This window comes from Prosopis cineraria, unplaced genomic scaffold (genome assembly GCF_029017545.1).
Source record: "Prosopis cineraria cultivar Desert tree isolate PC_DT_omini unplaced genomic scaffold, ASM2901754v1 PC1223, whole genome shotgun sequence".
NCBI lineage: Eukaryota > Viridiplantae > Streptophyta > Magnoliopsida > Fabales > Fabaceae > Prosopis > Prosopis cineraria.
The window spans coordinates 6,992-34,510 of NW_026556548.1; the positions used below are offsets into that span (position 1 = coordinate 6,992).

General features: G+C 35.3%; 4 protein-coding genes across 5 annotated transcripts; 3 read left to right on the forward strand and 1 right to left on the reverse strand.

The window, feature by feature from the left end:
- The first annotated feature begins 1,420 nt into the window (after positions 1 to 1,420).
- LOC129299594 (transcription termination factor MTERF4, chloroplastic-like) lies at positions 1,421 to 4,151 on the forward strand. The gene is made up of 2 exons (XM_054938074.1): positions 1,421 to 1,608; positions 2,399 to 4,151. The coding sequence occupies exon 2, from the start codon at positions 2,425 to 2,427 to the stop codon at positions 4,003 to 4,005; it is 1,581 nt and encodes a 526-aa protein (XP_054794049.1). The 5' UTR covers positions 1,421 to 1,608; positions 2,399 to 2,424; the 3' UTR covers positions 4,006 to 4,151.
- Positions 4,152 to 4,952: 801 nt separating this feature from the next.
- On the reverse strand, positions 4,953 to 9,461 carry LOC129299591 (uncharacterized calcium-binding protein At1g02270-like). The gene is made up of 10 exons (XM_054938071.1): positions 8,736 to 9,461; positions 8,497 to 8,601; positions 8,300 to 8,405; positions 7,595 to 7,815; positions 7,440 to 7,518; positions 6,945 to 7,063; positions 6,731 to 6,856; positions 6,251 to 6,358; positions 6,003 to 6,110; positions 4,953 to 5,643 (listed from the first exon to the last, which is right to left on the reverse strand). Exons 1-10 carry the CDS (start codon positions 8,895 to 8,897, stop codon positions 5,407 to 5,409), a joined length of 1,371 nt encoding a protein of 456 aa, XP_054794046.1. The 5' UTR covers positions 8,898 to 9,461; the 3' UTR covers positions 4,953 to 5,406.
- A 9,458-nt stretch (positions 9,462 to 18,919) lies between these two features.
- Positions 18,920 to 20,192, forward strand: LOC129299595 (60S ribosomal protein L9). The gene is made up of 3 exons (XM_054938075.1): positions 18,920 to 19,348; positions 19,767 to 19,889; positions 19,982 to 20,192. Exons 1-3 carry the CDS (start codon positions 18,977 to 18,979, stop codon positions 20,066 to 20,068), a joined length of 582 nt encoding a protein of 193 aa, XP_054794050.1. The 5' UTR covers positions 18,920 to 18,976; the 3' UTR covers positions 20,069 to 20,192.
- Positions 20,193 to 22,104: 1,912 nt separating this feature from the next.
- LOC129299592 (uncharacterized) lies at positions 22,105 to 26,475 on the forward strand. Of its 2 annotated transcripts, none has more exons than XM_054938072.1 (9): positions 22,105 to 22,451; positions 22,578 to 22,824; positions 22,931 to 23,080; positions 24,683 to 24,740; positions 24,821 to 24,913; positions 25,065 to 25,163; positions 25,457 to 25,548; positions 25,928 to 25,987; positions 26,078 to 26,475. In XM_054938072.1, the coding sequence occupies exons 1-9, from the start codon at positions 22,207 to 22,209 to the stop codon at positions 26,351 to 26,353; spliced, it is 1,320 nt and encodes a 439-aa protein (XP_054794047.1). In that variant the 5' UTR covers positions 22,105 to 22,206; the 3' UTR covers positions 26,354 to 26,475. The 2 variants fall into 2 exon arrangements, with proteins under 2 accessions (XP_054794047.1, XP_054794048.1); XM_054938073.1 differs by having other exon boundaries at positions 22,581 to 22,824.
- The last annotated feature ends 1,044 nt before the right edge of the window (positions 26,476 to 27,519 follow it).

Genomic DNA, 27,519 nt, shown 5'->3' on the forward strand with positions numbered 1-27,519 from the left:
AGTATAGATAGGTACACAACTCACAAAGTCCCAGAGCCTTTAGAGAGTTCAGAGATAATAGAGTAGAAGAAATGAGTCGTGTCTCTGCGGTTATCAACTGATTCACTTATATATAGATTAGATTGGTAACTGCCTTATTAAATAATAAATAATTATATATCCTATTATCTCAGACTCACTCAGTTAAGAGATAGAGAATAACTGACGACTACTGGGTTGTGAGTTGGGCCTCTGTCCATTGGGCTCACTTGTGTGGTCTTCCTATCACGGTCCACACAAGATTATAAAGACCAATCTATTTGGACTTATTAATTAATGTTAATTCATAATTAAATAAATATTCTAACAAAAAGGAGTAGGGATATGAAAAGAAATTAGAATAAAATAATAAAATGAGTCTTAAAAATATATTTGTTACAAGAAGACAAAAATACATCTTGATTATTTTAAAATCAGGACAAAAATACAACGTGGTCTTCTAATTCTACATAAAATTTTTTTTGGCATTTTAATTTTATAAATTATTTTTAATTATTTTTATTGTTTATAAATATTTTTTATTGATTGCACATGCTACGATTGAATATTGAATATAAACACAGAGATTTGAATCTGATTCACCATGTTACGAGTTATTAATCCTTTAGTTAAACTAATCCCATTGATATTTTTTAATTTTAATATGATTAGTTACGCATCATACTTTTCTGGCAATCTATTTTAAAAAAATTAAGAATGAGAGGATTGAAAAATAATTTTAAAAAGAAAAAATTATATATGGATTTTATGGAGCAAACTTTTTTATAAATTAGTCTCATGAAATTTAAAAATTACAACTAGATTTTTTGAAATCTGTGTGTAATTTGAAAATGAGATAACAAAACAATAATGTTCATATTGAATATATATGCATTACATCAATCAAATAACTTACAGTTATTTTATCAATAATTTACAATTATAATTTTAATTTTTTACAAATGTAACTTCATATATTCAATAATTTAGTTGATCATTTTAATTATTGAATACGTAAAGTTACAGTTATAAAAATTTAAAGTTATCATTGTAAATTATCTATGAAATAGTTGTAAATAATTAATGTTAAATTTTATTAGTAACACATGATTGTTTAATTATTGAATACATGAAATTACAGTTATAAAAAAAATTAAAATTATAGTTATAAATTACTGATGAAGTAGTTATAAATTAATTCTTTAATTAATAATTTATATTTAATAAGGATATTATTGTCCTTAGAGTTAATTTTAAATTACACCCCAATCCTAAGGGATCTTACAGTGATTTTCAAACTTTGGGGGACTTATGGATAAATTAATCTGTTTCATGATATCTATACATAATTTTTCCTTTAAAAAATAAAGGTGATGAAATAAAAATCAGTGCGAGGTTAAAATCCTCAAAAGTAATTGTAAGTTTGTAACCCCGAGAAAACGCAATCTTGTGGTGGCGGATGCATTTTTCCTTCGTCGACGAACTGGCGTTCTTCACTCCGTCGGACGCCGTCCACCGCTGTCAGCCTGCGGGGTTGTTCACAGGGAAGTAGTGAAGAAGGTTCGAACTCTAGGGCTTCCCCAGAACTCGGTGAGATTGATATTTTCGATCTGGCTTTGAATTTGTTCCTCACATCGTCTGCTCCCTGCGTGGTTGTTCTTGCTTTATTTTAATTTGTTCAGTTTAATTCGGCTTTGAATATGGTCGTGCAATCGTTTGAATGTTGACGCTTTTGAATTTGGGAATATTTACAGATTGAGTTTAATTTCTTTTCTTTTTTGTCCTAGTTCTTGCTTGAATGGTGTGTAATTGGCTACTATACTTCTGCCCTCTTCATTTTGATTACTAGCGACCTGTATGCCTTAGATTTTGTTGTTTTGCAATGTTGGATTTGTTGCGCATTGGCATTCTGTTTATTGATCTCTTTATATTATCATCAGTTTGGAAAATTCTCAAGGTATTTGTGACGTATGATCTCGTAAATGACTAAGCTTGAGCTGTGTCAAAGTATCTGGGGCAAAGCATTAAAAAGTTATTATATCAACTATGCATATTTCACAGATTTCAGTGGGGGCAGCAGATGCCCTCACTGAGTGTAATATAGGTCCCCCTATGATGCTTGTTGAATGTCCATTATGTTGGTTGCAATGCATCCTCACTTTCGTTTTCTCACTGACAATAACACGCTGGTCGCTGGGAGCCAATTTGGATTTAACTATCATCAGAAAAGTAATTCCACATGAAGTCAAATTGCGTGTTTGTTGTCTTGATTCGACATTCATTTCACTGCATTTTATGAAATGCATGTTAATTTCCTGCTAATTTAAATTATGCACAGAGCCATGCCTTTACTTGGGGTTACACCTACTTGTTTTTGCAGATTCAATGAGATTTATCTCTTAAAATATGATTACAAGAAGCTTTGCTGATGGCATAACGAAACCGAGTTTCCTACTAACACAGACAAAAATGCCAATTCTAACATTTTGCCATTCTAAGTTTAGTTCTTCATTAACTCTACAGTTGCCTTGTAACTGCATGAGAAGAATGGGTTTGATTACGCAATTTAAATGTTCTGTTGCTAATAGAACATTGACGTCTAGTTCTGTGGCTTCACCTACATCCAAACCAGGCTCCATTGGCTTGAACAGGAAACAAGGGCGTTCATCCTCATTATATAGTCGTCCTAGTTTATCAGAAATGAACAAAGAGAGGATGGCAAACCGTGAGAAGGTTTACGCATTCTTGCGGGGGATTGGTATTGTCCCTGATGAGCTTGATGGTCTGGAACTTCCTGTGACAGTTGAAGTCATGAGGGAACGAGTAGACTTTCTTCACAATTTAGGGCTTACAATTGAAGACATCAATAATTATCCATTAGTTCTTGGCTGCAGTGTCAAAAAGAATATGATTCCTGTGCTTGATTACCTTGGTAAATTGGGAGTCAGGAAATCTACTTTCACACAATTCTTGCGGAGATATCCACAAGTTCTTCATGCTAGTGTTGTTGTTGACCTTGAACCAGTGGTTAAGTATCTTGAGGGGATCGATATCAAGCCCAATGATATTCCCCGGGTTCTCGAGACATATCCAGAAGTGCTAGGATTCAAGCTTGAGGGAACCATGAGCACATCAGTTGCTTATTTGGTTGGTATTGGTGTTGGAAGAAGAGAAATTGGAGGGGTTCTAACACGATACCCTGAGATTTTGGGAATGCGAGTTGGCCGAGTAATCAAGCCTTTTGTGGAGTACCTGGAAAGCTTGGGAATTCCAAGATTAGCCATTGCAAGAATAATAGAGAAACGACCTTATATTCTTGGCTTTGGATTGGCTGAGAAGGTGAAGCCAAATGTTGAAGCTCTTGAAGCGTTCAATATTAGAAGAGCATATCTGCCCTCTGTAATCGCACAGTTTCCTGATATCATGGGAATGGACTTGAAGCCAAGGCTAGAGAATCAAAGCAATTTACTCAAATCTTTACTTGATTTGGATTCTCAAGATTTTGGTAGAGTTGTTGAGAAGATGCCACAGGTGATCAGCCTCAGTAGTTCACCTATGCTGAAGCATCTTACTTTACTCAAGGATTGTGGGTTTTCCTTGCAACAAATGAAGAAGATGATTGTTGGTTGCCCTCAACTTCTCGCTTTAAACATTGACATCATGAAACTTAGCTTTGATTACTTTCAAAAGGAGATGGGGAGGCCTTTAGAAGACTTGGTTGCTTTCCCAGCCTTTTTTACATATGGTCTGGAGTCAACTGTAAAACCTAGGCATAAGATGGTTGCCAAGAAGGGAGTGAAGTGTTCCCTCGCATGGATGCTTTGTTGCTCAGATGACAAATTTGAGCAACGAATGGATTATGACACTATTGACATGGACGAAATGGAAACGGGACCATCATTTGACATGAATGCACTGATGGAACCAAGGAGTGATGAGTCAGCTTCTGATTACGATGACACTGATGATGATGATGATGAAGAATAGAGTAGCCAGATTTCTTCCCACCGTGAGGATTTTGTGCTCTCCTAGGAGGATCTTTGTATAAAAGAGTATGAATGTTATACTTCTGTAAAGGTGAATTTCTACCTCAGAAGCAATTGAGAGTTAAATCGTAATTTTTATTCTTGTCATTTATGCGGTGCGGTATTGGATCTAGTTCTTCGATCCTTTTAGCTTCCAGTTCCTATTCGTACCCATTATTATATAGACAGAGACGTCGTCTTTCATGTCAGAATTTATGCGGTGCGGTGTTGGATCCAAGTGATTGAACGTAGAAAGAAAGAAAACTCCGAAATATTTATTAGACACTAGTATTTCACATGCTTGAGTTAATGTTTGCCAACATGACATGAAAGATGACCAGTGACGCGAGAGGCACCTTAAAGGCATGCATGGAAAATACATTGATATGAATTATTGTTGAATCCGACCAAAAACATGTATTGTTTCAAAACCTGTTGGAGTGAATGCCGCTTGTCCAAATCACTTATATATAAATTATAGGGGGACATTTAGGGTTGCATATTTATGTGAAGTAACGTACGCAAGGCAGCCTGCGTACAACGGAAAGAAGCAGCTAGTTGTTAGTGTTATTTTATTGTATTTATATTTATAGATATGCCGATCGGGTCACAGAAATTTGCTTATCTTAAAATTGGAAACTAAAGCCACGAAACTGTCGTCAGTCACAGCTCTCAGTGATCGTGGCTAAATTATGAATTATAATGGCCCGCCAAAAGCACGCAATGCAATCCGATTTTTTTCCTCACAAATCCAATCCGACTTCGTTAACTCCTCTACTCCAAGCTAGCGAGTAATTATCCTTGGTTCTTACATCAAATATTGCCCCGATATTCTGTTTATCCTATCTGTTACTTCTTTTTAAGTGTCTTAGAGTACTGCAAGCCTGCGACACATAATTAAAGAGAACCTATGAAGAAGCACATTGTGCTTTGTTCTATTCACTGTCTCATTTCATATCAAAATCCGTTACAAGTAGCTTTTAGCCTAACTGAGATCTCGAATCAAAGCTACGAACTAGTTGATGTTTAAGACCTATGCAACAACTATACAAATCATTCCTCTTTGTTTTCTTTCTATTCTTTCAGTCAGCGAAGGATTAAGTGTGTGAAAAAGCGGTGAAGGGGGAAAACAAACTGGGTGATGGCTGATGAATCTGGCCACTTCAATCATCTTCAAAGTCAGTGAGGTATTTAAGAGTAAATTTTATCCTTGAGTTTTCCGTTGCTGTCACCTTATCAAGAGTGTGCCATGGCTTCTATGCTCCTTCCACCTGTGTCACTCATTCACTTTCAATGTGTTCTTGTCTTATTCCCAATGCCAAATGTCTTGAACTAAATTTGGAGTGGCTCTAGCTAGCATTTGTCAGGATGTCATCTGTGAACACGGCATTCTTATAGGCGAAAAAACTACTGTGAGCCGAGCATGGTCCGAAAGGCTGTAATCTTCTGGCCATCTACCTTTCTCCACCTCGGGAGGAAATAGTACTGCATTTTTTACACTGAAACCAACGGTTTGCTCCCTTTGGCCATCGGAGACATCCTTGTGCTCTTCATTCCTGTATTCGTTCCCCTCATCTGACTCTGGCTTCCAGAGTTGCTCCTACAACCCCATAACATAACAACCATGAAATCTCAGACAAAGATTCAGACTACAAAGAAAATGACACCAGTTAAAAAGTGCTACAGCCACTGTGGTTGTCATGACCACAGGAGAGAAAGGGCTGTCATGACCATGCAGATAAATTGTTTATGTAGCACTAACATGTTCAACCACTCACACCTAGTTCTGGAGAATTGAAATAGTGGTTTCACATATGATAGAACACAAGCGAGACATAGTAAACATGCAACAATGAAAAAAATAGTGGTTATTTAAATCTGAATACTATTGTGCTTTGGTGCAGAAAAAATACTCCAAATACTTTATGCTGAGGGTTGATATTCAGGGAACTGCCTTACCAGAAATTCTTTATAATCCAGAACACCGTTTCCATCTATATCTGCTTGGGACCACAAGTCCGTTGTCTCTTCATCACTCAGCCCATGGCAATGACCAAATAAATTAAGCTGCAGAGAATGAAGAAAAAATTTATCCACACAAGGGCTTCTCAGACACGCACCGGCTGGCCTCTCTCTCTCAAACACACACACACACATTATCTGAACTTGAAGAAAAACCCTGTCTTTTAGTTCATACTATATCATACCTGCCGAAGTGCTTCACAAAAACTAGAATAGGTGATACTATCTTCTTTATCAGCCTTTAAAAAGGCAAACGCCCGAGTCTCTGCCAGAGCAGTCTTCAGCAACAGATACTGAAAATATAAATTTGTAATCAGCCACATAATACTGTCCTACAATCACTAAAATTGATAATATAGACTAGTTTAGAACTAGATGATATGACATTTTACTCCAATTAATGTTGCTAGGTTCATTCAACAACTTACTTGTATAATTGTTGCGATATGATTACTTGGAGATTCCATTTCATGATGAAATATTAAAGGTAACAATGGTCAGATTAACATAAGTCGATGTTGTGAATAAAGGTTTCTCAATGGCAGATAATGATGTGTCTATATGACCGACCTTTGTCTAAAGATATACATGTTGAAGGTGCTTGCAAGGATGGTGGGAAAAAATGATTAAGAAACTGAGAGCAGGTCTGAAGGCTTTTTGATTACCTTCAACATGCCAAATACTGCTTCACTCCAACTTGCCTTCAGAAGTTTGCGATATTTATCAGGATTTAGTAGCCATATAAAATCAACAGCACAAATATTGCCAAGGTGGTTTCGGTGGCTAACCCACTGCTTTAACAAGAGATTTTTAACCATAAATAAGGAGAAGCATATATTTCCCAACATACAACTCTGAGAGCAATTTTAGGGGGCGCACCTTGTGGGCATCTGCATCAGTGTACTGGTGAGCAGTGTCATATGATGATACGAAGCCTTGTGATCTCAGGAACTTGTAAACATGCCCACGTTTACTTCCATTCCAGTCACTGAGAAATCAAAAGTTGAACATAAAACATTAAGAGAAAACATATTCATCAATCCTTATAGTTTCATTGAATTTTGCTTTTAGTCTCTATAGTTTTTTTTCTAGTGCTTTCAATCTCTATAATTTCAGAAATATAAGGTGATATTTGTTTTTTGAGTTCATATAGTTTCAGTTTTTTTTTAAGTATTTTTAGTCCCTATAAAGACTGAAAATACTGGAAAAAAACTACAAGGACTAAAAATAAAATCCAATGAAACCATAGAGATCAAAAATTATGTTTTCCCCAAACATTAACAATGATTCAAGCATTTTTCCCAAAAGAAAAGGACAAAAATTAAACTATCCCTCAGGCAAGAAATAGGAGGAGGAGCACTACATTTGGAAATTTACCCGCATAAATGATCGGCATGGGCATAAGTTGGCGCTCTCTCTGATAAGATTCCACGTATTGAAGTATCTTGTAGACCTGCACAAAACTGAGATTTTTTAATATTTTTCCAAGTGAGCTGCCAAACATACTAATAAGCATACTGCTGAAATACCTGACGTAATCGAACTAGGCACAGACTTGAATCATGAGGAAATAGCAAGTGTGTGTTCACAAATAGAATTTCTTGCCCAATATCATTGTTACTGCATTGTGAAATTGGAAGAGCTAATTTAACATGTAACAACTGAGCTACACGATCGCCACAATCATTGAAAAGCAACTCCTTGTAATCAATGACAGTAAAGTATTCTTTTTGAACCGACATCAAAAGACCTGCAGATTCCAAAGGAAACATCAAATAAGCACCGCACAGTAAACTTCTTCCAGCAGTTGGGAAATGAAAATCCACTATGCATATTGCAAATAACATCATGAAAGCCTGTCCCATATTTAGCAATTTAATAGACTTGCATTCACAAGGATAGTAGGATACGAAAAAGGAACATCACGAAGTCACTCAATCTAAACGACTTTAATGATGTGTATACCGAATCCGTTCAACAGGCAGAAAATTAAAAATCTTAAGTTTAAGGATCGACTACAGGCGCTGACAGGATTGGCACATCAATATCCCATGGAAGCAAAGTCACTCATTTGCCGTGATGATCGATTATAAAATTTTCAGATATGTTATATTGTTATTATAGTCTTGTTTGTTTATAGAACGAAATCCAGGTTAAATATTATGTTTAAAAAACACACTGACAGAACTGATAATCCTAAACGGTAGTTTGAAATTAGGGGACAAAATGCTAACCATCACCGCGGTTGTTAGTCCGTCCAAGATTGAAACTAATATAACCAGCATCACCGAGTCTCTTCTCGTACAAATTCACAAGCTCCTGGTTTCCAACCCAAAACTCCTGCGCCAGGCCAACAGAATCAAATTCATTACCATAAACCCAACGAAAAATTCGACAAGATTCAGCACATTCAAAGAAGAACTTGCAAAACCTGAAGACATATAAGGGAAGATCTCTCGCACAGCAACCAATCCAATATCCTATGGTTCCTGGTCAACCAGTCCACTCTGTTATCGCTCTCGCGGCAACTCTGGTCCTGCTTTCCCCACCAAACCAGAAAGAAAACAAAATCATAAAAATTGTGACAATCCGTTTGAAGAATTCGTCAACGTAGTAAAGGGAAAATGGGCATTGCAATAAACCAAAAGGAGGAGGAAGAAATTAAATAACCTCATGGTCGAGGCGCTTGTATATGGGAGCGAGAATATTAAAGGTTGTGCAGGTAATACAAGGTTGTCGTTGGTTTTCCGTTATTGAAGAAGCGATTGCGTAACTGCCAATCCTTGAAATCTTTCCCATCTTCTCCTTGCTACTCCTTCCCTGCCTTATCATACGTCCAGGCTCACCAATAATGCCTCTATATATTCGCGCAATTCCTCACATACCGAACAACTCGAGGGAGAGAGCGAAAAAAACAAAAAAGTACCTTTAAAAAATTATTCCTTATCTCCCTTTTATTGTCTGAAAGGAAAGGACAGTTATTTGTGAAGGTAGGTTCTGGTTGAGACGAAGGGAAAGCGAATAGCCAGGATTCGAGGAATTTCTCAAGCTACGATGCGCACTGCGACATTGAACGAATAATTAAATGAAGAAACCAGTAAGAACGGTAATGAATCCCGTCAGAAGAAGAGATATATAAAAGCAGTAAAACCAGGAGCCCCACTGCCGTTACCACCTCGGCCTGTTTCTAAATCCAGAGACACACCAAAACTCGAAATAACTAACTCTTGTCCTTTCACGTTGTCTGCTTGCTTGTTGTTTCCACGCCTTCTTCGTCCTATAAATATCTTCGGAATGTGGTTTAGCGTCTTGGACGAATTATGTAACCAAAATATACGCGCCATTATATAATAACGATTGGCGCCAAGCAAGTTGACGACCCTCCAGGCCTCCAGTGTATGATGGAGATATTAAATATTTTTATTTTGATTCGGCAATTAGAAAGAAGGGAACAAAAAAGAACCTGAATTTGAAAATTAGAAAAGAAGGGCATCGGGAGACGATCGACCCACAGAAAGGGCGAGGCCGAAAGTTAGAAAAAAAAGGGAATCCCGGAATCGCGTCTGGTCCTCGTGTTCTGCCGAAAAGGGAGGGACCTATTTTGATATCTTTTAGAATTAATTTTAAGTTTAAAATTATGATTTTAAAAATTTTTATTCAAACACCTCAATTTTTTAAACTTCATTTGATTTCTAAAACTTCATTTGGAATAAGCTAAAATTTATTCCATTTTAAAAAATTAATATCATAATTAATTTTTGAAAATTTATCCAAACACCATCACATTTTAATGATCAATTTTTTTTTAATCAATTTTTTTCAATTAAAATCCAAACACAGGTTGGCGCGGGAATGCCATCATGGATATATACGAATCCGACATTAATGTTTTCACGCCTTTTTTTTATTTTATTTTTTAAAAAAGGAAATATTTCTGGGCATTATTAATAGTGTCTTCCTTGCTTCAATGACCTTTTCATTTATGCTGATGAAATAGTAATATCTTTTTATTTAACAAAAATTGATTGAGAGTTTGATTAATACTTCCTTCATTCTAAATTATAAAATATTTTTAAATAAAATCATATATATTAATAAAATTTATTAAATACACTTTACAATAATTTTTTAAGATAAAAAATATAAATTTTTAAAAATTATCTTCACTTAATACTTCATTTACAAAAGAATATAGGAATAATATGTGAGAATAATAATATTAAAAATGCTATTAATAAAAATTTATTTTTATTAAAGTATTTTATATTTTAAAATGTTAAATATATACTAAAAATATATTATAATTTGAAATGGAAGTGGTATATATATTTTCTGGAGGTGTGCTCAACTTAATGTTTTTAAAGTTTTAGCATTACCCTTGATCAAGTTCATTGAATAAAAAATAAAAAATTAATTAAAAGGTTGTTGGGTTATTTGAAAATATTTGAGGGGAAAAATAATATAAGCAAGGTGCAAACGACTTTAGTGCAGGGACCAATAATGGATCACGAAAAATGTAGTATCATTAAAAGGGGATCGGCAAGTAGATGGAGTGTTGTGAGGGACCTGATATAGACTAGGCATTAGCTGCCGTCTATAATTAATTTATTAAATATTCGCGGATGAAGAGACTTTTTGATGAGGGATTTGAATCTTATTCCAAAGGGGTGAGACTTGACCAGAGATGGCAATCATGGCATGGTCTTGCGTTGTTGGAGTTTGGTCTTATGTACTTTCTCCATCCATGGGAACACGTTTGATTCCCCTGCCAAGTCCAACGATGGTGAATGGGTCAATGTTTTTTCAATACCTGCCACCTTTTTTATTACCCTATATCACAGTAAATACCTAAATGCAATCCTTTTTTTTTTTGAAAGAATTGTCCTCCATAATAGAATTACTTAATTCAAAATTCATTAATAATTAAATTAAGGTTATTGACAACATGACATTAGTTCAGTTGTTAATAAATTTTGAAATAATTTACTCTTATGTGTAAAATTTTAACCCACAATAATAATAATAATAACAAACTTTATTTGTAGTAAGCTATATAAAACTTCAACCTAGTACTTCCTTTTTTTTTTCTAGTAGTGTGAGGCTTGGGGGGCATACCCGAATTGCAAGGCTTTAACTTTAGATTGCGTGGTTCACATGGGGGAGAAAACTTAAGAGCGAGAGAAAAAACCACGACTCTAGTCCATTCACGTGTAAATCTCGACTACAGAATGGGCTTTGATCATATCCACTGAGAATAGAATAAATCAAACTCGTGGCTTAACTGAAGGAGATGAATAGTATGCTATTGAATTGTCGTAGCTATCAATGATCGCAGGGGATGGTGATAATTATGTGAAATGGCATGATTTCTTGGTATATATAAACCTGTGAGAGTTTGTGAGTCCCATGTTGTGTGGCGTATAGCTCTCGTGGAACAGATTACACATGTATAATTTGTTGAATCTATATATCTCAATTCATATAGACAAATAAAGTAATGTATGTGTACTTGAAGAATCCATGAGCGCTTGAGAAAGCTCGATTACCTCGAGTGTAGACAAGTACACAACCCACAGGTCGCCAGAACTTTCAGAGAGTTTAGAGATAACGAAAGTAGAAGAATGAGTCGTGTGTTTGCGGTTATCGACTAATCAGCTTATATAAATCAGATCGGTAACCGCCTTATGAAATAATAAATAATTATATATTTTATTATCTCTGACTCAGTCAGTTAAGAGATAGGAAATAACTAACGGCTATTGGGTTGTGGGTTGGGCCTCTGCCTATTGGGCTCACTTGTGTGGTCCTCCTATCACGGTCCACACAAGATCATAAAGACCAATCTGCTTGGGCTTATTAATTAATGTTAATCCATAATAAAATAAATATTCCAACAATCTCTCACTTGGATTGCATTAATTAAGCAAGTTGTATAAACAAGCCACAAACAAGATTCAGAAAATGAAACTCCATAAAATTACTGAATCCTATAGGGAAACAAGTGATATAACATCTCATAATCTGAATAAAATATGAAATTTTTTTTATTCTAAACACAGCTCAGTAAAATAACAACATAAATCAGTGATTTTTATGGAAAAACAAGTGACATGCATATCATACCACAACAGAATTATTGAATCCTATGGGGATACAAATAATATAGACGCATCTAACTAAACTGAAATGAACATAACTCACAGAAAAAAACAAAGTCTAAAAAGAAATTGCAACATAAAAGGTTCTCAAAACTCCCACTAAACTAGGGCATCAAAGGAATTCACAATACCTATACAAGTTACATGATTTTAAAAAACTTCTACAGGTAAGCCCTTGGTCAGCGAATCTGCAAGCATCTGTATGCCAGGAATGTGTACCACACGGGTTTGAGACTCAACAATTTTCTCTTTCACAAACATAAGTTTGATATCAAAATGCTTTGTACGGCTAGAATTTCTGTGATTATTGGCATAATATACTACAGATTTGTTATCACAATAAATAGTTGGAGGACGTGATATTGACTCAACTAGGCACATGCCAGATATCAACTTTCTCAGCCATATAGCGTGACGTGTAGTCTCAAAATAAGCAATATACTCAGCTTCCATGGATAAAACTGCTGTAAGTATCTATTTTACACTTTTCCAAGAGACAGCTCCTCCAAACAACATGAAAATATAGCCAGTCGTGGACTTACGATCATCCAGATAAGAGGCAAAATCTAAATCTGAGAAGCCAACAATTTTAAGATCTTCTGATCCCTCAAAGTCATAATCAGAATACACAACAACTTCAAGAGAATTTGATTTTCTGTAAGTCAACATATGATTCTTTATACCTTGAAGATATCTCATAACTTTCTTAGCAGCCTTCCAATGATCTGAGCCTGGATCATTTAAGTATCGACCCAACACTCCAATGGCAAAGGCTATATCTGGTCGAGTACACACTTGAACATACATAAGGCTACCAACAGCGAAAGCGTATGGTATCTTTCTCATTTCAACCCTCTTCTTATCATCCTTGAGACACTGTAACTCTGACAATAGCTCACCTTTCTGTACAGGAGCAGGTGAAAGAGAACATGAGTCCATTCTGAATCTCTTAAGTACTCGCTCAATATAAGTGGTATGTGATAAACCAAGAATACTACGAGATCTATCACGATGAATCTGTATCTCGATAACGAAGGAGGCTTCACCCATGTCCTTCATATCAGAATGGCAAGACAACAAGTGCTTTATCTCATTAAGGAAATTCATTGAATTACTAGCTAACAAGATATTATCAACATAGAGAACAAGAATGGCAAAATTGTTCCCATCAAACTTCTGATAGATGCACTGATCTGAGACATTCTCAACAAAACCGAGTGAGGTGATAACTTCATCAAACTTCGGATACCATTGCCTAGAGGCCTGTTTCAACCCATAGATGGATCTCTTCAATCTGCACACTAGATGTTCTTTACCAGATTCAACAAAACCATCAGGTTGTGTCATGTAGACTTCCCCATACAAATCGCCATTCAAGAACGCAGTCTTGACATCCATCTGGTGAAGATCAAGATCAAGCTGTGCAACTAAACCTATTACCACTCTAAAAGCATCTTTGATGGATACCGGAGAGAAGGTTTCTGTGTAATCAATATCTTCTTTCTGGTTATAGCCCTTAGCTACAAGTTTGGCTTTATATCTATCAATTTCACTTCTAGCTCCTCGTTTTGTTTTAAAGACCCACTTACAACCCACTGGTTTAAAACCCTTTGGTAGCTTTACAAGCTCCCATACATGATTGCGATACATAGAGGTAATTTCTTCACTCATAGCCTCTAATCATTCAGAAGAATGCGAGTTAAAAATAGCCTCTTGGTAAGATATTGGGTCTAAACTATCAATAGCATCTGAATCAAATTCCTGCAGATACACCATGTAATTATCTGGAATAGCAGACCTGCGAACCCTTTGGGACCGTCTTGGTTCAACAACCAGATCCCTATTACCTTCTAAAGGTGGTTCATCTTGAGCTTCATCCTGATCCACGGCATTATTTCTGTCAACATAAGGGGTTGTCAAGATGGGCATAGGCAAAATGCTACTTTCATCATGTAAAGTAATATGCCCAGGCACAGAGCTCCCACTGTTTAAGGTATCGTCAAAGAAATAAGCTCGATCAGATTCAATTGCCTTAATAGTATGATTTGGATAATGGAATCTGTACCCACGAGATCCGATGCAATAGCCAATAAAGAAACCATCAACAGTTTTAGCATCAAGCTTCATCTGTTGTGGATTGTAAAATTTTACCTGTGCTTTATAACCCTAAACTCGTATATGCTTCAGTGTAGGAGTCCTTCCAAAATACAACTTATATGGAGTCTTTGAAACTGACTTGCTAGGAACTTGATTTAAAATATAGACATCAGTTTTAAGTGCATCACCCCACAAGAATTCCGGCAGTGAGGAGTGACTGATCATGCTTCTAACCATATCTATGAGAGTACGATTTCACCTTTCTGCAACCCCATTTTGCTGCGGGGTCCCAGGCATAGTATACTGAGCTTCAATGCCATGCTCTTAAAGGTACAAAGCAAATGGCCCAGGGTTCCTACCAGTCTCAGTATATCTACCATAAAATTCTCCCCCTCTATCAGATCTTATACACTTGATTAACTTACCAGATTTTAATTCGACTGCTGCTTTAAAGGTCTTGAATGCATTAAGGGACTCGCCCTTTTCACGCAAGAGATCAATCCATCCATGACGAGAGTAATCATCTATGAAGGTGATGAAATATTTGAAACCACCCGTAGTCGGAGGTGTGATAGGTCCACAGATATCAGTATGGATTAGGTCTAAAGTGTTTTCAGACCTCTTTGCCCCTTCGGTTCTAGCTCTAGCAGGGAATTTTTCCTTTATGTAGTTAACACAAGTCTCAAAATCTAAGAAATCAAGGTCTTGTAAGACACCTTGCTTGGTCATGCGCTCCAATCTCTCTCTAGAGATATGACCCAAAAAATGATGCCATAACATAGAGGAATTATCATTGGGCCTTTGACGTTTATGCCCAATAGCAGCATTGATATGGAGATTAGGAAGTTCAAGTGACCAATCATTTAATCGATATAAACCATATATCAAGGAAGCGTACCAACATTAATGGAATCAAAACAAATGTCAATTTTTCCATTTTCTTGAAAGAATGAATAGCCACAAATATCCAATGCAGAAGTTGAAATTAAATTCCTCTTCACAGAAGGTACATAAACAACATTGTTCAAATGTAAAACATGACCAGAATTTAAATATAAAGAAACAATTCTAATGCATTCAACTGATGTCTTGCTCTCTGCTATGCCAAAGACTGACCTCTGTGCCTCACTTGGAACCTTCTGGTTTCTTAGCCCCTGTAGATAATTCACAATATGTACAGTGGCACTAGAATCCAGCCACCATGAGTCAAAAAAAGTTTCAATGGTGTTAGATTCAAAACAGACTAGAGTTAGAGGGGCAGTTTGAAGAATTGTACCTTCACTTTCTTGTTTGTTCTTCAATTTGAAGCAATTAGCTTTAATGTGACCCGGTTTCTTGCAATAATTGCATAACCCTTTAAAGGGTTCCTTCCTCGACTTCTCACTCTTATCACCATCTTAAAGGTTGGATTATTAGACTTTGGGGTATCATACTTCTTCCCCTTTTTCTTATATGACCCTCCAGTTTACTGCTAGAGCCATGAGAAACATAATTTATTAAGTGAGAGAAATTCTTCTTTATAGCTTCCTCTTATTGAGTAACTATCGATATCACCTTGTCAATAGACCATTTAGCTTCTTGTGAGTTGTGTGAAGTCCTCAAGAATGCGTACTCTGATGGCAGTGATTGCAGAATATGGTAAACTAAGATACTTTCACCCAAATTAATCCCATATGACTTAAGCTTGTAGAACCTGATCCTTGAAAATGGTGCGCGCGCGCGCACACACACACATATATATCTCTATCTATCATTGCTGGCTGTAGTTATTCTTTTGAACCATGATTTTAGACCCAAAAACAAATGTTTTGGCAGAGAAATCTAATACGTTCATATTATCAGGAAGTGGGAAGGGAACATTGGGGAAGAAGGTAGACCTAACAAGAACAATGCATTTATGCCAGAAGGTGAAAGACTCAAGCAAAGCTAAACCGTGCATATCTCGGCACGCGAGCTAAAATCTTTGAGTTTAATCCAATCAAGTGACTCTTCAGCTGAGTCAGTTATGACCTCTTGCGAGACAAGATAATTGCCATGGGTCATAGCAGATAATAAACGTCTTTTCACTTCCATTTTGCCAAAAAACAAAACAAAACAAAGAAAGAGTTATACATGCCACTATAGATTCCGCTAGAGTAATACACGTTACTGAGTCACTCTTTAATTTTATCCTAAAAAAAAAGATTCAGTCTCTAATGTTAATCTATGCATGCTTTTGCTGGTTTTTCCGTCAATTCATCTTGAAACTACTTCTCTTCAATAGCCGATCAAGTATTTTGTCCACAGCTCAGTTAATTTCGATCCCTATCTTAAGCATTAATGTTTCCTTTTTCATCGATTGATTAAGTTGATTTTTGCCACTGAATGAATCCAAATCCAAATATTTTGATCTTTTAATCGAGATTGGATATTTTCTGCAAAAATAACCTGCCAATAATGGATGAAGAAAAAGAGGACGAGAATCCAGAGGGTTGGAGATGTTGGGCCTGTTTATTTTAGCCTTTTTCATGAAAAAATTAATTATTTTTTAGAAAAAAAATATATTGTGAAATTTTATAGTGTTTGTTTAAATTTTTAAAAATAATATTTTTTAAAATGCAAAACATATTTTTAGAGAGCAAGGCATATAAATTCTGAAAAAGGGTATATTTTTGAATTTTGATTATTTTAAGTATCGTTTGAAAATAATTTGATATGATAAATGAGAGAAAATATCATTAAAATATGAAAATACAAAAAATATTATAAAATTTTAAAATAATTAAATAATGAATTATTTTTATAAAATATAAATCCATGAAATTACTAAAAAAAGTCCATGAAATTAAAAAAACAAATAATTATTGCAGCTACATATAAAATAATATCTTACTTTTATAAATCTCTACAAAAATAAGTATTTATTTATAAGTTTTTTAAACTACCCAAATATCATCACTAATTTTTTTAATTTAAAACAAGCTGACCCATTGTTTTATTTTTTAAGGAAAATATTATTCAAGGACCATAGAATCAATTTAATATTAAACAAGAATTAAAGAATTATGAAATATAATTGTAAAATCAGGAACTAGTTTGAAAATAATTTTATATTGAAGAAGATTATAATATCGTTGCTTTTTTTTTTCCCTTTTTTTTTAAAAAAAACTGTCAACTAGTGAATATGTTTTTGTTAAATGTAAGTGTGTGATTTACTTATTCTTTCCCACAACTAAGCTTTTTCATGTGTTTGGATTTGTTAGTTGGTAAATAGTTTCTTATTAAATGCCAACGAGGACTTATTAATTAGATAATGACTACTTATTAAAACATAATTTACACTTAACCTTATTGCAATTAAGTTCTTTTAGATCATTAAACTTATCAATTAATAAATAATTTATTATTATATGTGAATGAATACTTGTTAATTAATGAATTATTACCTATTAAAGTATGATATACAATCACCCCTCCCCACAACAAGTTCTTTCGGATTTTTAAACCTGTCAATTAAAAGGAATAAAGGAAGGGATATCATGGTTTTTTCTCATTTAAAATTAATTTTAAATTAATCCTTTGATCTTGCAATGATATTTCAAAATCTTTTAATCCCTGATTAATATTAAATACTCTGTGGCCTGTTGGGGGAAACTCTGCAATTCTTGAATGACATTTTATCTGTTTTTTTTAATATGATAGAAAATGTTATTTTACTGTTTGGTGATTAACTTAGAATGATACAGGCTGTGGACCTCATCACTTTGTTTGGGCCACTTGTGGCCTATATCAAATTGTTGTTTCATCGTGAGATGTGCAAGCTTGCCTCCATTTTAAAGTTTGAAAAACCATAGCCCAATGGAGAATAGAGAAATTTAAAAGACACAATTTTAAATTTAAAATAAAACATGATTTAGTTGAAAATTGTTTAAATATAAAACTACATTCACGTTTATTTAATATAAATATTAGAATAAATTCAATACTATAAAAATATTCATAATTTAAATTAGTATTAAAAATATTAAAAACAATATAAGTTTTAAAAAAAATATTTAGGTAGACTGGGTGCATTATATTATTTATGGCCTGTTTAATTAAAATATTTTAATTAATTTAAATAAAATATTGTATGATATTTTTTAAATTAATTTTATTTTTATAACAGAATGCATTTTTAATTTATTACCTTTTCTCTCTCTATTATTATTAATATTAGAATTAATTTATATTTAATGTTATCTAAATGTTATATTTTTACCAAATAGACTATAAATAATGCGGTACATCTAATTTATCTAATTATTTTTTTAGGTTCCAAATAAATTTTTTTATCGATCTAATCGTTTTGTAACAAAGGCTATTTCGTTACTAGAATTTTTTGTGCCCAGAAGGCTAGTTTTTTTTTTTTTTTTTGGTTTTGGATAAAGAAAGGTTTACTAAAATAGCATTTTTTGTAAGTTGGACTTTTGCGGTACGATTTTTCCAAACAGATTGTCAAACATTGAAAATGCCAGTTTCGAAACGGGCCGATCTTGTAAAGCCTTCCGAGCCCAACACTGCATCTCGCACCCAATAACCCTAATGCATATATTGCGCCCTAGGGTTTTTGTTTTGCTTCCAGTCTTCCAAGATAGCTGAGGGAGAAGAGAAGGCCGGGAAGTATCAACACCGAAGATGAAAACAATCCTCTCTTCCGAAACGATGGATATCCCCGAAGGGGTGACCATCAAAGTCAAAGCAAAGATTATTGAGGTAGAGGGACCTCGCGGCAAGCTTGTCCGTGATTTTAAGCACCTAAATCTCGATTTTCAGCTCATCACCGACGAGGATGGCAAGAAAAAGCTTAAGGTGGATGCCTGGTTCGGGTCTCGCAAGACCTCTGCTGCTATTCGTACGGCTCTTAGTCATGTAGAAAATCTCATTACCGGCGTTACAAAGGGTTATCGCTACAAGATGAGGTTTGTCTATGCTCACTTTCCTATAAACGCAAGCATAACCAACAGCAACAGGTCCATTGAGATCCGAAACTTCCTAGGAGAGAAGAAGGTACTCTTCACTTGCCCTCTTGGTTAGATAATGGGATTTTAGCATTTATAATTTACAATGGTCAGATGGATCAATTATTTTGCATTTCCTGTTCGCATTCTAATTTTGATTTGTTGTACATTTTAAATACATTATTGGTTCTAGATTGTCCCCCTTTAGTTGTTTTTCACTCTAATTTATGTCACTGTATTTTGATGCATGCTCTTGGCTCATTTATTCGATCTAATACCTTAATCAACTAAGCAGAACCGCGTTTTCTTTGTTGTTCATCATACTTTTCTCTGCTATTGGGTGCAGAAACATGTTGAAGCTTTCTACTTGTTTATATTGATCTAGTGACTTATATTTGATTGACATAGATGTTCATTCTTATAGAACCTAATTGGATTTAATATTGTATTCGGTTACCCCGTCCCAGGTGAGGAAGGTGGATATGCTCGAGGGTGTTTCAATTGAACGTTCTGAGAAGGTCAAGGATGAGTTGATTTTGGATGGGAACGATATCGAGTTGGTGTCTCGGTCTGCTGCTCTCATCAATCAGGTCTAGCTCTTTTTCAGAATCACTTGTTTGTAAACATTACAAATATTTGCCCTGGATGATCCTAATTATTTTTTGTTCTTTGATTGAAACAGAAATGTCACGTTAAAAATAAAGATATCCGGAAGTTTCTTGACGGAATCTACGTCAGCGAGAAGGGGACTATACTCGTAGAAAATTAGATGGTCATGTCAAGCTTCTATTCTGCTTTAAGTGTTTGTTTTTTAGTTGAATATTTGAAGACCATTGCGATATTTGGATCTAAAGTTTTGTTGCTTGGAAAAATTTGCTTCAATTTTGTTATCATCTTTTTATATCATTTGGGATGGTTTAGTTTGAAGAATTTCTCGTTTTTACCCAATATATTGTTTATCCTGGCGTTGTTACATGACCGGAGCAGGCTGCATTCTCATTTTTCGTTCACGTAGACGGATATTATAGTTCATGTTCAATATTTTATATAATGGCGATGATATTCATATGGTAAAATTTCTTTTAAAAGATGTTGTTCATTCATATGATATAGTTCATGTTTATTCGATGAATTCAAGTCTTGAAGTAAAACTAAGTTCAACCAATTAAATTCTTTTAGAAAGAGAAGTAGCTTCCTAATATCAAATGTAAAAGCTTTTGTGGACTCTTGAGGTGTAACAAATGATTCTCTTGAAGCTAAAATTAGCTTCAGATTCTGAATTGAAGTCCATCATTTTCAGCTTGCTCTCTTTTGTGGAGTTTGAGGTGTAACAAATGATTCTCTTGAATCAAAAATTAGCTTCAGATTCTGAACCTTCTTCCATTGGAGCCCATCATTTTCAGCTTTTTATCCCCTCTTGCCACAACAATTAAACTTTTGAAAGACGCCGTTTCACCTCTTTTATCTATGGCTTTGTTGCAATTTTATATAGTGGGCTTGTGGGTTTGGAAAACACTCATCCGCAGGAATCATTTTCGAAGTAGAAAGCGCTTCTGTTCTGGAGGTTGGTGCAAGCTTTTGTGTGTCTTTTTGATAAATGTTTTACGGTTTGTTTAAAATGTATGTTGTAAGTTCAGTCTTTCATAATCTTCTTCAGTTCTTTTGTATGTTTTAAGAAAAAAATTCCACGAGTATGAACAAAGCTGCGAAAATAAATATATCAGTAGCCTGAATTCAATTTTGCAGCCGTTCATGTTCGGAATCAGTTGTATGTGTGAGAGTGCGCGCAGCCGCAGAGTAGCAAATCTTTTGAATTCGGGATGAATTGAAAGAAAATGCGAAAGAAATCATGATCCATTGTATCCATGGTTAATTCCTTTTCTCCGAAGAAGGTTCGCTTGTCAATTTAACAAATACCTCAACATATATTCATTTTATTACATTTTGTGTGGGCATTTGAATAAAGATTCAAGTATACATTATTTTGATGTGAACAAAAGAAAATTTTACGATGTGAAAAAGTTATGCTAAAAAAATACTTATGTAATTGCTATTTATTTATTCTTTAGAGGAGAAAAAAAGTTATACCTTCCGTTCGAAGAGTTCGGGCGTCTCAGAGTCGACAACCAAAAATATTGCGGCAAAATAGGGAAGATGGGGACGGAGGGGTTTCAGTACTCAGTGGGACTCATGCTAACTGAAATGGGGATGGTCACACAAAAAAAAAAAAAAAAAAAAAAAAATCTGAAATGGGCAAGGTCTCCTGTTCCTTCTCATTCGCTTTCTCTCATCTTCCTAATTTTTAATTGTTAAATTAAAATTTTAAATAATTTAAATTTGATCTTCAAAATATTTTATTTCATGTTACTTTTATTATATTTTTTAGTTGTTCTTGTTAAATTTTAGAAGTTTGAATTTTATTATTTATATTTTTTATAATTTAATATTATAATAATAATTTTACAGGAGGAGATCGAATTTAAAGTATTGAATTTTTGATTTAACGACTAGAAAGCAAAAAGAAAAGAGGACATCATTGACAAAGATAAATGTATCTTGTATAAAAATTAGAATATTATATTGTTTCAAATTATTAGAACTTGTAATTTTTTAGCTGATTACTTAACTAAAATGTCATATAACTTATTTAATAATTTTTATCTCTTTAATCACCCTTATCTCTTGGCAGAAGGAGGTGGATGATGAAAGTTTTTACTTTAAAAAAAATTAAAAACCCAACCTTGTAATCGTTATTAAGTCTAGAATTCTAGTTTTGTTCAGTCAAAGTAAAAAAAAAAAAAAAAAAGGACGGGAAGGAAGGGTTAGAATCATGCCCCCTCAAACTTCCGAAGAGAAGCCTGAAGATCAGCAAACGAAGAGGTTGCTGAGAAATCCAGAGCAGACGAAATGAAGAGCATCTGGAAACCCTATTCCATGAACACCTTGCGTTTGTTAAGTCGTTTGAGTCTGTCGCTGGCAGTCTTCAATTACAGCACTTGCCGCGCGATAGTATCTACTACGCCTGCTTTACTTCCCAAGCAATCCGCCCTTCTCTTCTCCAATCATCCTCTCTCTGGCGCTTCTTCTCCTCGACTGCCCTCTCACTTCTTCTCCATCCGCTGTTTTCGTAACACACGCGATTCTACCCTCAGGTTTTTCCATTTTTTAATGTTAAAAATAAAAAAAGTACGAGCTCAGATATTTCTGACTCGATTTTTTTCGTTAATCTCATTCGGTGGTTGTGTATGAAATCGTGTAATTGGGGCATTTGCTCTCAGAAGTTATGAGATTACTCCTCCTGTGAATTGGGGAATACGGATTGTGCCTGAGAAGAAGGCCTTTGTCATTGAGCGATTTGGCAAGTACGTGAAGACTCTTCCGTCAGGAATCCATTTTTTAATTCCGTTCGTCGACCGGATTGCTTACGTCCATTCCCTCAAGGAAGAGGCCATTCATATTCCTGACCAATCTGCTATCACCAAGGATAATGTCAACATCTTAATTGATGGGGTACTTTATGTGAAGGTCTGCGTTTCACCGGCTTATTTCCTGGCTCTCTCTTCCCTCCTCTAGTTTTAAGAGTTTAACGAGGTGCTTGGTTTTTTCAATCTTCCTATATTTCTTTGCACAGATTGTGGATCCTAAGCTGGCTTCTTATGGTGTAGAGAATCCCATTTATGCAGTCATTCAGCTTGCCCAAACGACAATGCGAAGTGAACTTGGTAAGATTACTCTTGACAAGACCTTTGAGGAAAGGGACACGCTTAATGAAAAGATTGTGGTGAGTTTAGTTCATGAATTGATTCCTATACACTCGTTTTTAAGTCATTTTAGCATCAACATTTTCTTCTCGAAACATCATAGCTAAGTCCCAAGTTCAACTTAATATCTAGTTGGAGGCAGTCTTGGACTACTGGACAAGTAGAACGTCCCGTAGTTCTTCACATGATGTGTCTCCTGACGAAGATGCTCAATAGAAATTGGAAAGTGTGTGGTGTCTAACCTAGTTATAGTCCTTCTCGGATCAGATAAAATTTTGCGGGTGCGGCACAGCTACAACTATTTATTTAACATCAAGATTGAATCATCATGTTTGTCCCCCACTTTTCAATGGTGTGCCTCAAAGCTTAAGAAGTGCGAAAATTCATATAAGAAAATATAATAATGTGTTATTACATCGTGAACAAAGTCTTGAATTAGAGGCATGTGGTGAGACACAGAAATTGCCAAAAACAGAAAAAAGGAAAAGAAAAGGAAAGAAAGATAAAAGCTTCAAAGCTACTGGGTGAGGTTATAAGTTGTGGCAAATGTCTGTATTTTGTTTGCATATATGCAAGTATGAATGGTGAGAGAATGTTATCCTGGCCAGGAAGGAGGACATGCTAGAGGAGCTCAGTCAGTTAAATGTAAGAGTTATAATCCCCTTCACTTTCGGTTTGAGTGGAGATACAAAAGTGTAAAGCGCTGATAGATGTATATATATTGAAAAGAATGAGATATTAGTTTCTATTCTTTGTCAAGGCATGTGATTATTCAATTTACTAGTCCCACATTAAAAAGGAAAATTCCTGCGGCTCGTCATTTCATTAGACAAAAAGAAAAACAAGAGAATATAAAAGATGTAGGTTGTAGCTCTAGCTTTGAAATTAGTTTACTTCAAGAAGTCTGAGTTCCATCATGAAGTGCATGGATTGTTTGCTTCGAGCTATAAGATTTTTTGTTTACTTCAGTTGTATTATATGAATCCTACTATTCAAATACCCCCCACTTTCCTAACCCAAGCTCTCATGCCTCTGCTTTTTTCTATCTTTGAATTACAGAACACTTGTCCATCATATCTGCTATAGGGACTTTTGAGGTGTATTCTTTACTTGCATGCATTTTAATTCAAAAGCTTCCAATTGCTTCCTATTAAAGATTTTACATAATGTCTCTGTGATTTTTCTGGGATGTATTTTTCTCCTCTGGGATCAGTTTCAGTTCTTATACTGGCATTTGGGTATTAAATACTGGCTTCAATTAGAAGGTTATCAGGTTTTCTTTTGGTTTATTGTGCATATATTTTTCTTGTTTTTATTTCTATGCTTTTTCCACTGGCATTTGGATATTGGCTAAAATATTGCACTGTCGCCCCCTTCTGACTTATGTATTAAAGATTGCTTCTAAATAAGCTATAAATGACTAGCGGTTCCAGTACATGCTTAGCAGTTTGAACATGATCAAACTTCAGATCATGGTCTCTAAACCTGCTTAATTCTTTTTCCTATTTATGAGTAAAAGATAGGAACATGTAACATCAGCCATCAGGAATTCAAAATATGTCTTGACTTATTTTATTATCTTTAGACAAACAATAATTGGTCATGTGACAACATTATTACAGGAGGCCATTAATGTCGCTGCAAAAAGTTGGGGCCTGGAGTGTCTTCGATATGAAATAAGTAAGTTTTGATAAACTATGAAACAGTTTCCCTAACATATCCTTCTAAATTTTTGTGAATTTCCCTTTGCTGTTTTTCAGGGGACATATCTCCTCCTCGTGGTGTTAGAGTAGCCATGGAAATGCAAGCTGAAGCAGAACGTAAAAAGAGAGCTCAAATTCTTGAGTCAGAAGGCAATCAATTTGCTATTTCAATTCCTCAAGAGTTCGAGGAATACTTAACATCAATATTGATCCTGAAACTAATTTTAATATCTATTTCATTGAACATTGTAGCTCATGTATATGCTCACACTTCTGCCCTTAATTGCTATAACCTATACAGGAGAAAGACAGGCCAACATAAACATAGCTGATGGAAGGAAGAGTGCGGTGATTTTAGCATCAGAAGCTGCAAAGATGGACCAAGTTAACAGAGCCCTAGGTTAGTTACTTTTTGATGTATCTCTTCCAAGAGTGAAGCAATATCAGTTATATAATTTTTCATAGAGACAGTTTGATGCCAGCTAAACATGAATGTTTTAACACATTTAATTTATATTCTAGTGTTTTAAATCAAAATAATCATGGACAGAGTTTCCCTTTTAGTTCAGGTTTCTATTTGATGTGATGATGTTAAACTGTGGATTAAACGACAAATGAAGAGCCTCGTGTGCACTATATGCTGTTTTCCTTCGATATTTTATAACCTTGATGGGTATCAACATTCTTTCTCAGGTGAGGCTGAAGCCATCCTTGCTAAAGCAAGAGCAACAGCTGAAGGTCTTGCCCTTGTGTCGCAAGCACTAAAAGAAAATGGAGGACTAGAGGTGAGGTTCTTTAGTCTGTTGATATTGCACATATCACACCTTGTATTGCCTAAGGTCGACATCAATTGTCCATATCGTATTAGTAACTTTCTGGCTTTTCTATTTATAGAAAGATGTGATATCTTGCTCTTTGGTTTCTATTGTTTGCTGGTCTGCAATGCTTGATGTGCATTTTGTTAATTAGCTGTCATTGCAGCGAGATATGTGAATGTGATGTAATTTTGAAACTCAAGTTTGTAAACCCTGTGTTGTCACAGTAATGTTGCAAGAGTCCTTGGACAAACATATTCTACTCAGCGATGCTATTTGGTTTATCTACCTTCGTCCACGCTTAATAACAAGACCTAGGAAGGAATTAATGTTGTCATTTGGTTTGCAGGCAGCAAGTTTGAGGATCGCAGAGCAATATATTGATGCCTTTAGTAACATAGCCAAGGAGGTAGCCTACAAGCTGATTTACATGCAAGTCCAAGCATTGCACAAATTGTCAACTGTAATGTTTGTTTGATGCCTTTTACATTTTCCTCAGGGTACAACAATGCTGCTTCCTAGCTCTGCATCTAATCCTGCAAACATGATGGCTCAAGCTCTAACCATGTACAAAAGTTTGGTTGCTAACGTTTCTAATGATAAGCTTGAGGGGCCCATCTCCCCTACAATAGCAGGACAGATAGAGGGAGATGATCCGTCTAGCAAGGCGAAAGATGATAGCTCAACTGTCAATTCTGGAAGTGGTGATACTCCCGTTTATCAGGACAACCAGGGTTCTCTCTCCAAAGCCCCAAAAATAGGGACTAATCTTTGATTTGAATATTTTCCATTTCTTTGGTCTCGAGGATGTTGTTTGGTCTCGAGCATGTTACCACTTACCATGAAAATTTTGACTGGGGAGAGGCAAGTATGAGAATTTCGTTGGACTTGATTTTACTGCTATTTGTTGCTGTAGCATCGATCATTCAATAATTGGGATGGAAATTCTGGAAAGATTTAAAAAAAAAAAAATTCTGCCTACTTGCATTAACTACGGTGGTTGTCGGGTTTTTTCTCCCTTTCCTTTTTTTTTTTGGGGGGGGGGGGTGTCGCGTGGGGTTGCATATGGACTCGTATTTATCTTTTCTTGGATAACGCAAAAAGAGATGAAGGCTATGTTCTTTTTTCCTTCTGGGTGGGCCCGGCCCCAAACACATGTTCTTGTTGCTTTTGCGCAAACACCATCGCAAACTGCCAAACACCGAAGTCGGATCAATCGTGCGCAATTATTAGTTGGTAAAAAAATTATGTCTCATAACTCTACCCAAAAATATTTTTAGGTATTTTAAACTTAATTATAAATTAACTGTATCTCTCAACGTTAAAAGTTCATTGCCTATGTGCGCTGCTCAAATTCTTGAGCAGGCCGGGTTAATAGGTAACCCTAGGTCTGGTCTGGATAACACCTCAAACGGAGCATGTTAGTCTGAGGTCTGGCCTAGTTTGCTAACCACTTGATACAAGACCAGACCATGCTTGGTTTATGGGTTGGAAAACCAGTCTATCGAGTTTGATATTTTAACGGGCTTGAGGATTAGGGTGGGGATGAAAAAATTAGCTATTGAGAACACGAGAGAACATAACGATCAAATGTGGAATATAAAAGTGGAAATAGCCGCCGAACAAGATAAGAAATTGCAAGGTGAGATCTGGAAAGGGGACAACGATAAAGCTTAGAACTTTCATCCTTGTTGCTGGCCACATCTAAATCTTTCATCCTCGTTGATGAAAAGCATGGAGATGAAGGAGAAGAGAAGAATGAATTGAACAGTCTCATTACTATGCTAAGAAGCAAAACAAGATGAAGATTTGGGGGCAGAGGCATACTGTGAGCGGGAGGCCAGACGAGGCGCATAAATAATTCTGGACAAGAGCAAAGGGAGTATTTATGCTGGAGGTGAAGCATTTAGGCATTTTATTTAAAGAAATTAAAAAGAAAGA

Excerpts from the sequence above, each read along its gene's own strand:
- LOC129299594 (XM_054938074.1), top strand. The coding sequence starts at position 2,425 with ATGATTACAAGAAGCTTTGCTGATGGCATAACGAAACCGAGTTTCCTA.
- LOC129299591 (XM_054938071.1), bottom strand. The coding sequence starts at position 8,897 with ATGATAAGGCAGGGAAGGAGTAGCAAGGAGAAGATGGGAAAGATTTCA. Across the intron at positions 6,359-6,730 it reads CAGTATTTGGCATGTTGAAG|TATCTGTTGCTGAAGACTGC; the intron begins GTAATCAAAAAG and ends TTATATTTTCAG. Across the intron at positions 6,111-6,250 it reads TTTGTGAAGCACTTCGGCAG|CTTAATTTATTTGGTCATTG; the intron begins GTATGATATAGT and ends CATTCTCTGCAG.
- LOC129299595 (XM_054938075.1), top strand. The coding sequence starts at position 18,977 with ATGAAAACAATCCTCTCTTCCGAAACGATGGATATCCCCGAAGGGGTG. Across the intron at positions 19,349-19,766 it reads ACTTCCTAGGAGAGAAGAAG|GTGAGGAAGGTGGATATGCT; the intron begins GTACTCTTCACT and ends ACCCCGTCCCAG. Across the intron at positions 19,890-19,981 it reads CTGCTGCTCTCATCAATCAG|AAATGTCACGTTAAAAATAA; the intron begins GTCTAGCTCTTT and ends TGATTGAAACAG.
- LOC129299592 (XM_054938072.1), top strand. The coding sequence starts at position 22,207 with ATGAAGAGCATCTGGAAACCCTATTCCATGAACACCTTGCGTTTGTTA. Across the intron at positions 22,825-22,930 it reads ATGGGGTACTTTATGTGAAG|ATTGTGGATCCTAAGCTGGC; the intron begins GTCTGCGTTTCA and ends TTCTTTGCACAG. Across the intron at positions 25,164-25,456 it reads CCAAGTTAACAGAGCCCTAG|GTGAGGCTGAAGCCATCCTT; the intron begins GTTAGTTACTTT and ends ATTCTTTCTCAG.